Source organism: Microtus ochrogaster, chromosome 8 (assembly GCF_000317375.1).
Source record: "Microtus ochrogaster isolate Prairie Vole_2 chromosome 8, MicOch1.0, whole genome shotgun sequence".
NCBI classification, from domain to species: Eukaryota; Metazoa; Chordata; class Mammalia; order Rodentia; family Cricetidae; genus Microtus; species Microtus ochrogaster.
The window spans coordinates 66,199,264-66,213,723 of NC_022015.1; the positions used below are offsets into that span (position 1 = coordinate 66,199,264).

Below are 14,460 nucleotides of genomic sequence, written 5' to 3' on the forward strand. Positions count from 1 at the left end.
GGGAAGGGAGGAAGGGAGGAAGGGAGGAAGGGAGGAAGGGAGGAAGAGAGGAAGGGAAGGAAGAAAGGGAGGAAGGAAGGAAGGAAGGAAGGAGGGAGGGAGGGAGGGAGGGAGGGAGGAAGAAGGCAGAACTGTTTTCCTAGCTCACATCTAGTGCTCCTGGGATGAAAACGATGGTGTAGGCAAAAGAACAAACAAAAATAAAACTTTATGGTAAAATAAAATGAGGCCTCACCCTGCCAGTTAAATATGAGATTTTAAGAAATACTTAGTGAATAAGAGTTAGGCCTTAGTTCCTGCTAATAAAATAGTCCAATTTTGCTTATCAGTGGAACTGATTCACTGCTAAGCCATGTCACCTCTGGGTCTGAGTCACAGCCTGTCGTAAATGTTTGCCTTACCTGCGGCAAAGCTCAGGCAGGAGGGCTAGGTTTTCTTCCTCTCTCCTTTCTTTAAAAAAAAAAAATCTTGTTCTCAGTACTTTCTCCTGCTTTCTGACTAGATCCAAATGACCCCAGTATACTGAACAACCCAATCCTCGTAGAGGGGGCCGGAATACTCATTCATCTGACTTGATGGCAGGGCCTATAGCTGTGTGCAGTCACCTCTGCTCACGGAGCAATTTGGAATCCAATTAAACCCAGCCCTGCCTCTGCCCAAGTTCCCAGCATGTGACACGAAGATAAAAGACTTCCCTGAGAAAACAACGGGGATTCGATAATACACGCAGTGGAGGTGCAGGAGCTGACGGAGTAAGGGGCGGTAAAGCTACCTAAGATGATCCCTCAGGCTGGCTATGTACTCCAAGCCTCCAGAAGACTCAGCAACCGTCAACACTCAGTGATCTCCGCTCTCATAGCCTGAGTGTGAATCCCCACACCTGCGCTGTGTGGGCTAGTGGCTACGACAGTCTGCATTTGACAGATGAGGTCACCAGGACCTGGAGGTGCTAGCCACCATGAACAAGCGGAAGGTACGGACTCACAGCCACCGTGGCCATCTACTGCTATCTGTGCGGTTCTATAGTCCTTGGTAACCACATGCAGTTAGGTACATTTTTGCATTAGTTACAATTAATATTAAAACTTCAGTCCCGTGGTCACAGTGGCTGCATTTTGGTGAACGGCAACCACATGTGACTAGTGGCTTCCTATCCAGGACAGATCTGGACTGACTATTTCCACATCATAGGAAGCTCCACTGGACGATGCATCTGCGGATAGCGAAGCACACAACACAGTAGGAGCTCCACTGGACGGTGCGTCTGTGGATAGTGAAGCACACAGTAGGAGCTCCACTGGACAGTGCGTTTGTAGATAGTGAAGCACACAGTAGGTTCACAGAACATAATAGCTATGACATTTTAAAAATTAATAAAATATTCTGATTTAAGCAGACTGATTGATTGTTTTAATATGTAAAAACCTCTCTAGACTCAGGTTAGCCCTCTAAAGGAAAGCTTCCAGCTCCTTCCAGTTGTCCTCACTTGAGTTACAAACTTCCTGTCTCTTTAGTCCCTAACATAGCTCACTGGCTTTTTCACTTGTCAATAGCAAGAAGAGCCAGACTTCAAGAGGTGGGGAGACAATAAACAGCCTTTTAGGTCCAGACACCTAAGACACACTAACTTGTTTCATTTTTATAAAACCGATCAGGGGGGAGAGCTGGAGAGATGGCTCAGAGGTAAAAAGCACTGGCTGCTCTTCCAGAGGTCCTGAGTTCAATTCCCAGCAACCACATGGTGGCTCACAACCATCTGTAATGAGATCTGGTGCCCTCTCCTGGTGTGCATTGTAGGCAGAACACTGTATGTATAAAAAAATTTTTTTTAAATCTTTAGAAAAAGGAAAAAAATCTTCAGGCTGGGTGGTGGTGGTACATACCTTAAATCCCATCACTTGGGAGACAGAGAAAGGCAAATCTCTGTGAGTCAGAGGCCAGCCTGGTCTATAGAGCAAGTTCTAGAACAGGCTCCAAAGCTACAGAGAAACTGTGTCTCAAAAAACCAAACCAAAACAACAACAACAACAGCTGGGAAAACAGAGACTTGAGATTCTTGAGATTGAAGATTACAGGTCTAGTGCTGGGCATAGTGGCACGGGCCTCTGATCCCAGCATTCAGGAAACAGAGACGGGCGGGTCACTGTGAGTTCAGGGCCAGCATGGTCTACATAATGAGTTCCAGGACAGCCAGGACTGTCACACAGAGACCCTGTCTCAAAATAAAACAAGTAAAGGTCCAGGTTGGGAGTGGTCTGGTAAGACCTGGCTTTCGCAGTACAGATTTATTGATCCCAATCAGTCTGTAAAACCCCCAAAGTCATAAACACTCAAAATCAGGTTTGTGGTTAGGGGACAGAGATCTGGTCCCATTCTGTCTCTGTGGTCTGTGACTCCCTGGTCCAGATGAATGAGAAGAGACAAGGTCGTTAATTCAGTTACTACGTGTTTCCTATTACCTGACAGTTAGTTCCTAGAGAAAAGAGACCCACGCCCTGTGTTCGTGAAATGTGTTGTCTAACAGGGGCAGACAGCAAGCCCACAGTCTAGCAAATGTGGAATACACCTGTCAGGGGGCGCTGCCAGGGAGTGCAGCGGTTGAGGAGAGAACGTCAAGACCACCTGATTTAAGGAGAATGCTAATCTCACCTCCCAACACACTTCTGTGGCAAGAGCAGAGTGACTTTCGCCTTCTGCACTGGCTGAGGAGCCCAGACTGGGAAAGACCTGTGCAGAGGACCAAGGCTGTTTCCCCTGTGCCTTCAGCACAACTCTGGTTTGGATAACCTTGTAGCCCTTGTCATTGTGCTAATGAGGCAAACGAGCCACAAGTTCACCCCAAGTGAAGCTGTGACGAGCCTACATGGTCCATTCACTGAGACAGTGTCAAGGATGCTGAGACGTTGGAACCTCCGTGCGCTGCTCGTGAAGGAGTTGCTGGGGGACACAGCAGTAAATTAGAAACAAAATGATGGTAGGATCCAGTAATTCCACCTCTGAGCCCCCCCCCCCAAATGCATATAGGCCCATGTTTGCATCCCACCGTTCATAGCGGCATTATTTACCATAGCCTAAAGGTAAGAGCAACATCATGAATATTTCATAACAGAACAGTGTACTTTAAAATGCTGAGATGAGGGGGCTGGAGAGATGGCTCAGTGGTTAAGAGCACTGCCTGCTCTTCCAAAGTTCCTGAGTTCAATTCCCAGCAACCACATGGTGGCTCACAACCATCTGTAATGGGGTCTGGTGCCCTCTTCTGGCCTTCAAGCATATACACAGACAGAATATTGTATACATAATAAATAAATATAAAAAAATGCTGAGATGATAAATGTTATATGTCTTTCACTACAAAGAACTTAACCTTATGCCTAAGAGAGGGCCTGACACACTCTCAACAATAAACCAGACATAGGCCCAGCCTTGAGATTCTGGTGCAGTCCCTGAGACCTGGAAGGCCTTGACGCCTCAGCATTTCTCTGTGCAGAAGTGATCTCTTCAACATGGTAACCTCAGCTGAACTTTTTATGTGTTGACTCAGTCCCCAAGATGAACATCCCAAGAAGAAACCCAAACAGCAGATATGTTTCCCATGATGGTGCAGCCCTGGAAGTCATGAGCTGTTCCGCTGTACAGTAATTGTTAGCAAGAATCGGCAAGGCAGCCTGCATCAAAGTATAGGGACTATCAGACACTGCCCCATGGTCGGAGGCAAAATTCACAACAAAGTTTGCAAGGAATTTTCGGAAACATTTAAAAACTACCATTCTGGGCTGGAGAAATGGCTCAGTGGTTAAGAGCATTGCCCGCTCTTCCAAAGGTCCTGAGTTCAATCCCCAGCAACCACATGGTGGCTCACAACCATCTGTAATGGGGTCTGGTGCCCTCTTCTGGCCTGCAGGCATACATACAGATAGACTATTGTATACAAAACAAATAAATAAATAAATATTTTTTAAAAAAACTACCATTCTATGTGTATGTGTGCTAAAGCAGCATTATAGGTATAGATGTAGATAGAGCTTCATAGGGGCTAACCAAGCAACAAACCTACCATATAAAACTATTCCTGACCTCTTTGTATGTGTGTGAACATTTATCATATTACTCTCAATCAAACTATAAATATAATATGAAAATAAACATGAGGGACTAAAGAAAAAGGATTCTGATGCAGTCATAGCTAAAGGGGATCCCACTTATTCTGAGCAACTAAGCCTGGGCTGTCCCTGAGAAATGTCCCCCAGGATTCTATGCATGCCCCCAGAGACGAGAGAAGGAGAGGTCACAGGAAGGGGAAGGGACGCACTATTGAAAGTGTTTTAGATATTTTATTGCTACTGCCCCTTATAACACCCTAGAAGGGAAACATTTTCCCAGAATTTTACAGATGAGGAAATGAAGGCCAAGAAATGTAATTGCCCAAAGATATTCACCTTCTAGTAATAAAACCAGGGGCAAAACTTAACTCCCCGCCCCTAGTCCAAAGGCTTTCCACACACTGTGTTGACCATAGAAAAGGGGACTCTTTATACAGGGTTGGGTCAAGTGATTGATTGAAAATAGGTCTGGTTCCCTGAGCTGAAAGGAGAGGAGCCAAGTGGTTCAACGTCTAGATCTGCAAGGCTCACACTGCAGTAGATACTTCCAGTATACCTGCTTTGTATGTCCTGGGCTGCTGCTCTCTTTGGCCCCTGCTAATTGGGGTGAACCAATCTGACAACTGGACCAGCAGGAATCACTCCCCTGAGGGAAGAGAGAGAGAGAAGACAAGTGCCAATGGCCCTTGCCTGACATGCGTCTGACTCCTGTGTCGCCCATAACCTATACTCAGTAAGGTTTCTTTGTAGCTTTAGAAACCTCCCGTTTCCTTGCACAAGCCTGAACAGGCTCCTCACAGAATGACTCCTGACTGTAACACCTTACCCTTCTAGGTTGGACAGGGGTGCAGGAAAAGAAGGGAATGAGACCCACATTTCAGCTTGGCTGAGGACATACTCCCCATGTGACCTTCAGGAGTCTCCCTCATGACCATTACGGTGTCTTACAGAGCCACCCCACTGAGCCTGCGTTCACCCACAGGGTAAACACTCTGCCTGGACACAGGGCAGTCAGTCTGGTATTCCTTCATGCATGGTGAAGTGCAAGAAGGAGGGCCCCATTTGCCTGCGAGGTGTGGTTTCCTCCTAACTTGGATCAATCAGGCTGCTTCCTTAATATCTTAATTAGCTCTTCCCTTCCAGTGCTGGCAGCCTGAAGGTGTTTCCTCTGCCCTAGGGAGCATTTGACTCGATCAATAAACCTAAGCAATCTACCAGACTCTGGGGATGCCGTTCCTGGAAAGGCTTCCCAGTAATAACCAACGAATCACAACTCCCTGACCAGACTACTCTTTTTTTTTTTTTTTTTTGATTTTGGTTTTGATTTTTCCAGACAGGGTTTCTCTGTGTAGTCCTGGCTGTCCCAGAACTCACTTTGTAGACCAGGCTGGCCTCGAACTCACAGAGATCCACCTGCCTCTGCCTTCTGAGTACTGGCATTAAAGGCATGTCTCACCCTGACTGAGGGCATTGGGGTGAGCTAAGTTGTGGAGGAGGGAAGGAAAAACAGGGCATGGCAATTAATTTCTAAAGGCAACTGTGGTTTTGTAAATGACTGAACACCAAAGAATGTGCCTTTGGGAAACGCACAGTCCCCGTGCTTCAGCAGGGCGGGTCCACCATCCTTCAGAAGTGAGTGTCCAAGCCCTTTTCTCCCGGAAGCAAGGAGGATGACTCAGTAGATTAAACAGTTTGGCCTTCCTGAGTATTTGTCCATACAATACCATGGTTCTTTGAAATTATCCGTGCTCCATGACCATCATTAGCTAGGAAGAATCTTCTAGACTCTACTATAGTGGACCATAGGTGGATCAAGGTTCTATATGAGCAACTCATATAGACTACAGAGAATGAACCCTGTGAGACCCTTCACCCATCGGATTTCACCAGTCTTAATGGGCTCTCACAGCCTCTTAAAGCTTACCTAAAAATTCTTTCAAAAATTATCTCTGGACAGTGTGGGGATGGATGGTTCGGTGGGTAAAGCGCTTGCTGAGCAAGGGCAAGGACCTGAGTTCGACTCTCCACAGCCTACATACAGCTGTACACAGTGTGGTTCTATCATTCAAACTGTTACAGAAGAGACAGAAGAGTCCCCAGGAGTTTGTGTGCCACCCACAAACAAGAGATCTGCCTCCACAGTGGGAGATGAGAGGCGCCACTCAAGGCTGACCTCGGTTCTCCATACAAGTGCTGCTGGCATGCACACTATATACACACACCGCACCCACACACACAGATACACACACGAAGAAAAAGAAAAAAGGAGGGAAGGAAGGAAAATGCCTCAGGAATTTGAATATTTCTCACACAAGGAAATAAAAAATCTTGATATGGTAATTATCTCAACTTGCCTGGTCATTTTATACACACACACGCATACACACATGCGCACGCGCTTCTATATCAATACCCCCAAATGAAAATAAAATCAAAAAACAAATTGCAGGTAGCAATTTCTTTTCATTTATTTGATTTTGGTTGATCATTGTACTTATTTACTTATTGTTATTATCATAACTATTTGATTGGCTATTATAACTATTCAGTGAAAGTTATTGAGATGCATAGACTTCCAGTCTGGTTAATTTTAATGTTTTTTAATTTTAAAGATTTTTACTTGCAAAAAAAAAGATTTTTACTTGCAAGTTTTTTATGATAAAGTTTCAGATAGTAATTTTAAGTAACAAAGTGGTTCTTGCTAAGAAACAGGCAAGTGGGGCCTGTGAGATGACTCAGGGTCTCCAGGTGAATGAGGACAGGCCAGTCACTATCAGAAGACTCACAGACTCATCCTTCCAGAGCGGACATTACTGATCCCCGTCCCCACCCCCAAGGATTCTTGAAGAGAGGAAGTGATTTCCTTAAGCTTTCTAAATTGGGGCTGGGCATAGTGGTATATATCCTTAATCCCAGCACTTGGGAGGCAGAGGCACCCAGATCTCCGTGAGTCTGAGGTTAACCTGGTCTACAGAGTGAGTCCAGGACAGCCAGAGCTACTTAGTGAGACCCTGTCTCAAAAACAAAACAAACAAACAAAAGAGAGGGCAGAGATTACAAAGTTTGCCTCTAACTGGAAGAGGCACTAAAAATGTCCAGGCTCACACACTAAAACATGCCCAAGGGACATAAGAATACAGAAGACTACATGCTAAGCCAACAATCACCAAGTGCACATCTGGACAGTTGGCAGATGACAACCCACAAGGAAAAGTTCTGCAAGTGGCAAGAAGACAGGAAACGTGGTGGCAAAATGACCCTATCTTAAGGGCAGGGTAGGGAAACTGCGATTGTGGCAGCCATGTTTCCCAGGAGTGGACTGGCCCTGTGAATGAGACGCTGCCACTTTGTACGGACACAGCAGGGTGGCAGCACTCAAGGAAGGGTTCTCTCCACTAAACCTTTCCAAGAGAATTCTTTCACACAGAAGCAAGGATGAGCCAGAAGGAACATGAAAGTGCATGGTAACATCCATCTAGCAAAGTGACCTTTAAAAGACTGCAACCAACAAAGCAAAACAAAAAACCCCACAGCACCAGCCCTCCGTGTGCATGAGCACAAGTGCACATGCTCACAAGACAGGAGCAGCTTGCATGTCCTCAGAAAGAGGCTTATAACCTAATTGTGCAGAATAAACCGGTGGAAGACGGAGAATGAGGAGTATCAGAAATTTCAGTTTATCCTCAGATACCCATGGACTTGAAGGTTGAGCTCAGCTACATAAGCCCCTGCCTCAAACAAACAAATTGTTTGGACCGGTGATTCCCAGGAGAGTGGGAACAATAGGACAGAATGGAGTGAGAATTTTCACTTTTCAGCGGTGTAATCCCTTCTATAGTGCTGACTTTTTTTACTTTATTTTGCTGATATTCAAAGAACTAAGATATGATATAAACTAAAGTTTAAATTTTTCTTTGTGTGTGTGGTGTGTGTATGTATGTATGTATGTATGTATGTATGTAGTGTGCCTATGTGTGTGTGCCTGTATGTGAGTGTTTGTGTGTGAGTGTGTCTATGTGTGTGTCTGTATGTGGGTATATATGTGTCTGTGTGTGTGTATGTATGTGTGTGTCTATGTGTATGTGCCTGTATGTGAGTGTGTGTGTGTGTGTCTATGAGTGTGTGTATGTCTGTGTGTGAGTGTGTCTGTGTGTGTCTGAGTATTTCTGTATGTGAGAGTATGTGTCTGTGTCTGTGTGTGAGTGTGTGTGTGTGTTGGGGGGGGTGATTAGAGGCTAAGTTACAGGCGTATGTTCTTTCTCTTGCCTTCAGGGATTAAACTCAGGCCATTGGTCTTGGTAGCAAGCGCTTTTAACCACTGAGCCTTCTCACCAGCCCATACTTAAAAATCTCTAAATAAATGGTTGTGTCTCGGAGTTCAGAGGTCTCGGAGCTCCATACAGTCTAACTCCGGCTGGACTCAGCTACACACTCTGGTTGTCTACAAGCATGGCTACCTGTAGCCCTCAGACAAGCTGGCTTAAAATTTAGAACCAGTTCGTGGAAGCCAAGAGGGAGAAAAGCAACATAGGCTCTGCTGCCTTCCTAGTCTACTCCTGCACATTCAAATTCCAACAGCCGAAGCCCAACCAGCCTTCCTGGTTCATGAGGCCCGGAGCGACAACTCCACAGTGTGGAAGGCTACACAAGGCCAGAGGTCAGCTCCAAACTAGTCCTAATAACCAGTATGTATGCTCCAGGCTGCAGTGTTAGCTGCAGGCCAGCAGGACCTCTGGGGTTCAGAGATGGGGTCCTCAAAGTCCCAGCAGTGAAAGACTTTTTCTCTAGCCTACTATGTGGCAGAACCTAGGTGGTGGAACCTGTAAAAGCTGGGGACTGGTAGGAGGATTTAGATCATTGGGGTGTGTCTGTAAAGAGGCTAAGACCCTTATCTCTCCCCCCCCCTTTTCTGGCTGTAATGTGAACAGCATTACTCTGGCACACACTTCTAGCAGGAAGTGTCAAAGCAATGGATCTGATCAGTCATAGACTGAACCACAAAATCCCCCAGTCAAAAGCAAGGCTCTTTCTTCCTGGGTGGCTGTCTCTGTCGTCACAGTAATGGAAAACTGGTGGGCACAGCCTCACAGGAGCATCATGAGCCCCGTGTCCTCCTCTCAATCAGCCATGTTTCCTGCTGTCACAGAAAGTAGGCGGAGCTAGTTTCCCTTGCTGGCCATTTATAAACATTGATACTACTATGTACGATCCTTAGTTCTATCAGGACTTAGTCCTGCTTGATTTCACACAGTTTAAAATTTCTCCATTTTAGTTGAATGTTCTCATTCATCAACTTATTTTTGGACAATTAAAATTTTCAGATACTTCATATTCTTCCTAGATAAATTAGATTTTTAAGAGATAATTCCAGATTATCCCATAATCTGTACAATTTGCATCAAAAGCTACCTCTCAATTCCAGTGCCTTTTTACATGCCAATGATGAAAGGCACAAATCCTTCGTGTGATGTTAGTGTTGTGTACCAACTTTAAGATAAATAGATTTTAAAAGTACTATATGCAAGTGAGTTCCATATGACTCCCGGTAATCCAGAGTAAGAACTGTAAACTGCACTGTCCTGCAAGAGTCTTAATTTTGTTTTCTAGGTATCTTCATTTTTCTTCTTCCCTTCCTTCTTCCTTCCTTCCTTTTCCCTTCCTTCCTTCCATCCTCCTTTCCTTCCTTCCTTCCTTCCTTCCTTCCGTCCTTCCTTCCTTCTTTTTCTCTTTCTAACTGAACATCCATTTAGCAGCTTTGAATTTTGTATTTTTCCTTTTCTTGTTCGCCCTCAGGGGGAAAGAGATTTAAGAAGAAAAATAGAAATGGGCACAAGATGGAGAAAGGGGTAGTAAGGTACACAGAACCTGTGAGGAAGAAGTTGTCTAATTCCTGGGGTTGGAGGGAAATGTGCCAAGGTGTGGTAAGGAAATGCCTGCCTGTCAAAGCTCTAGGTAAGCAGGGTGCCCCCACCAAGAAGTGAGATGGTGACCTTACTAGGACCATGGCCAAAGGGAAAAGAGAGGAAGCCTCCAAGTCCAGGTTTGCCCCTGCCCTCCTGCCTGAGCTGCTGTCACCTGCCTTGCCTGGGAGGAGGAGGGTATTTCACCCTTCCTGGTCCTCCTCCACCGCAAACACTGTTAGTGTCGTAAATAAGTGCTTGGAATTCCAGAAGGCTTTTTGAAGACCGGCCAGTCTAAACCTTCCTCCCTTGTTCCGCCGAGGAACACCGAGACACGAAGGAGTGAGGTCACATAGGTCACATAGCCAGACGCCCGAGGTGTCAAGGTGTCGGCGTGCGTGCTTCAGAGCTCCTTCGGGGTGGGCAATCCCAAAGTTACAGAACATATCCAAACATCCCAGCTCCTGGAGATGCGGAACATTAGAAAGAGTAGCTTCATAACGTTCCAAAACTCCAAAGGACAGTAAAAGCAGCATCGAGCTAGTCAATAGGGTAATGGTGCCTCTAGCAGTTATGAGTCGCTCCTCTTCTTCCTCCGTTACTCATTTCTCACAAGGGAGAAAGTTTTAAAACTGCACCCTCATCCTTGGACACAAACTTTGAACCAGCAAAGCCCTTCATACCAGAACTCAAGAGAGTGGCAAATAGAGGTTCCCCGCAACGCAACGAGTTTACAGAAATGTCCGGTCATTCACTGAGTCTCAAAGCCCTAGAGCAAGTTAACTGCCCTCAGCAGTGATCCGAACCTGCCCTGCCCAGGTAAACCTGGAACCGCCAGGGGAAAAGAGAGTCGCTTCACCCTCCACCAACTGTTATTTGAAAAGAACGAGTTCCAAGTGCCTCGCCGTCAAGAAAAGGGCTTCAGAATGAGAAGAAAACGTTGTCTTACCCTTAAAGATGACAGAAACGATAGGATCCGGTTTCCCAAATTTCGTTTTAGGGATGTTAGTGGCAGATTCCACAATCACTCGAAGCATGGCTCTTAGAGAAAGCAAGTTGCTGCCAAGCGGCGGAGAAGACGCGGGCGCTGGCGCTGGGCCCTCAGCCCTAGGAGAGGACGTCTCCAGGCTAGGGGAGGGTTTCTCCAGGGCTGGGAGGGTGGAGGAGGCGGGGTGGGGTGGGGGCGCTCTGGAGGATTATTTGCTGAAGGCCCTGTGTAAACTGATATCCACACTCCCAGAGTCCACGCAGGGCCGCAGGCACGGCTCATGAATTCAGAAAATGTGGACCTGAAAAAGGACACCACGACGAAAAGTAATTTTGTGCAGCAAATGAAACAGTGATGGATTCGGGACGAACGGCAGGCAGTTCAGGAAAACCACAGGAATGTTGTTTGTCTCTTAGTAGTAACTCGGGAAATCTAATTTGTTGTTTTCCTACCACTTCTTTCACTGTTTACCGAGTTTTGTGGAGTTTTAAAACTACTTAGACGGGGTTTAATTTTGCTTTTGCCTTTTCCTCTCGCGCTGGTGGACACGCCCCCGCCGCAACTTTAAAGGGTTTATAAAAGCTGCCAAGAGGCGCCCCCTACTGCATGGTGCAGGAATAGCTGAGTTAAAGTCCGGGACCTGAAAGAAACGGATTATACAGATTTCACTATCTTTGGTCCCTTTCCTTCCCAACAGATTCGCTCTAGGAACCCTTCGAAAGTAGGGTCCTAGTTTCCGTGGGTCACGGAAAGATAAAAGTCTTCCGTGGAAATGGGGAAGGGGCTGTCCACTGTTGTCAGTATACACTGTCTGCTCCTGAAGAGGGTGTCGTAAGGCTATATGCATCCTAACTGTTAGAGCACAGTAAGATGCACTTTACTACTTTCGAGAGCTACATCATGGGGAAAAGTTCTTAGCCACTCTCTCCTTCCATGTCCTTATTTGTAAACAGATATAAGTAGATGTGTGTTGTAAGACGCAAGCCCTGTGGGACCTGACAGGAAGCATGTAGAAAACCACAGCTGTCTTGCTAGAATTTCATAATTTCCACAGTCTTACTGTTAATGCACGTTGGTAAATCAGATCATTGTGTTTCAGAATGGCCAGACCGGACTGTGAAAACATAGAACCTATTTTTGCTTCTGGCATACAATCAAGAACCAACTGGAAGCAGACAGTGCAACTGTATTGGGAAAGGAGTACTAAACTTAGAGAATTTTATCTCAGGATGTTTCTCAAATTCTTGTACAAAGTTGGGAGTGATAGAAAGAATTGTATTTGGTGGCCACAGAAAGTCTAAGTGGCGTTTAGAAAAGAATAATTTTAAGTGTTTTTCTCCTTTTACTGTGAAATACATGTCTCTAAAAACAAATACATCATAAATGTTACCACTTAACAACCCTCAATGTCATGACAGAGGATGTCACACCACACAAGCCACTAGGTGTACCGCACATGTGAAAGGCTTGTTTTTTTTTTTTTTTTTTTTTTTTTTTTAAGACACTGTTTCTCTGTAGCTTTGGAGCCTATCCTGGAACTCGCTTTGTAAACCAGGCTGGCCTCGAACTCACAGAGATCCACCACCTTCTCTGCCTCTCAAATGCTGGGATTAAAGGTGTGCGCCACCACTGTGCAGCATGAAGGGTGTTTTTATCCTCTGGAAAATCACCCTGATTTTTATTTATTAAGTTAGTTCTTTGGCAATTTCATACATGTAAATAATGCATTCTGATTACATTCTCACCACTCCATCCTTTCTCTCTCTCTCTCTCTCTCTCTCTCTCTCTCTCTCTCTCTTCCTTTCTTTCTTTGTTTTTGTTTTGTTGTGTTTTGCTTTGCTTTCAAAACAGGGTTTCTCTGCTTAGTCCTGGCTGTCCTGGAACTCACTTTGAAAACCAGGCTGATGTGGGAATCCCCTCTGTGTGTTGCTTGCATTGGTTAATGAATAAAATGAATAAAGAAGCTGCCTTGGCCTGATAGGGCAGAACTTAGGTAGGCGGAGAAGACAGGACTGGATTCTGGGAGGAAGAAAGCAGAGTGAGGGGATGCCATGGATCCGCTGCAGGAAATAGATATGCTTTGCTGGTAAGCCACGTGCCAATACATAGATTAATGGAAATTGGTTAAATTAAAATAAGAGTTAACCAATAAGAAGCTAGCGCTAATGAGCCAAGCAGTGTTTTAATTAATACAGTGTCTGTGTGGTTATTTCAGGGCTGAGCTAGCCGGGACTAACAAGCAGGCCCTCCTTACTACACCAGGCTTGAACAGAGATCTACCTGCCTCTGCCTCCAGAGTGCTGGGATTAAAGGTGTGTTTATGCCACCACCACCCAGCTCCCCAACCTTTTCTTACACCATTTTCACTCTCATCAAGTCTTCCTTTCTCCTTTCCTAGACCATCTAGTTTAAACAGAGCCATTTGGGGACCACTGAATGAGGACTTTCCATTAAAGCCTGGTGGAGCCACCAGTAGACACACAACTTCCTGTCTTCAAACCTATCAGAAGCAAAGAGTCCATCGAGAAGGAGTAGGGCTCTCTGAGCCCTTCCTCCATCTGCGGCTGGTTGTTGATGTGTGTGCAAAAATATTAGTTCACCTCTAGGTTCCTGGAGGACGTGTCATTTCGAAGACACTAGAGAACACATTGGTAGAAAGGTACTGTCATTCCCAAGAACTCCAGCCCTCTGTAGGCCATAGGGTCTGTGTCTTAGAGTTTCTGTTGGTGCGATAAACCCCCATGGTCATAAGCAGCATGGGAGGAAAGGGTTGATTTTATCTTACATGTTGAACCTCATCATTCTGGGAAGCCAGAGCAGAACCTCACTGAGGCAGGAAGTTATGAGAGGTTATGGAGGAGTTCTGCTTCCTGGCTTGTTCCTCATAGTGTGTTCAGCTTGCTTTCTTCATCATCCAGGGCCACCAGCCCTGGAATGGTGTCACCCACGGTGAGCTGGGCCCTTCCACATCAGTCATCAATCAAAGAAAATGCCCCACTCCTTTTGTGTGAAGTCAACTAGGCTAATGTCAGTGGGGATGACAAAACTCCGGAAAAAACAAACCACAAGGGTGGTACATAAATCTCTGCAGCATGAAAAATTAAAAACCCAGAGACAGCTATCGGGGTTCAGGCTGAAGATCAGAAAAGCAGAGCACTAAGCCACTAAAGAGACCTTTTACCTCTACCAATGCTCAGACCGAAGGAAGGGGAGATCCTCCAGACTGCACTGAGTCTCCCCCAAACTTCAGACTTCACTCTCCACTGAGTTCCTATCTCTTCTTATTTATATTCCTCTCTCTCCTCAGCCATATTGCTCGTCTCCACCTCCCTACTGCTGGGATTAAAGGTGTGGGATTCCCAAATACTGGGATTAAATTTATTATTTTTTTATATTTTATTTATTTATTAAGGATTTCTGCCTCCTCCCCGCCACCGCCTCCCATTTCCCTCCCCCTCCCCCGATCAAG

General features: G+C 45.6%; 1 protein-coding gene across 2 annotated transcripts in view; it reads right to left on the bottom strand.

The window, feature by feature from the left end:
* Myof (myoferlin) overlaps positions 1-11,089 on the bottom strand; it is a 145,733-nt gene extending 134,644 nt beyond the window's left edge. For both annotated transcript variants that reach the window (XM_026781641.1, XM_005352197.2), the window contains exon 1: positions 10,953-11,089. In XM_026781641.1, the coding sequence (XP_026637442.1) occupies positions 10,953-11,040 (88 nt within the window). In that variant the 5' untranslated portion in view covers positions 11,041-11,089. The remainder of the gene's footprint in view (positions 1-10,952) is intronic.
* Between the last annotated feature and the right edge of the window lie 3,371 nt (positions 11,090-14,460).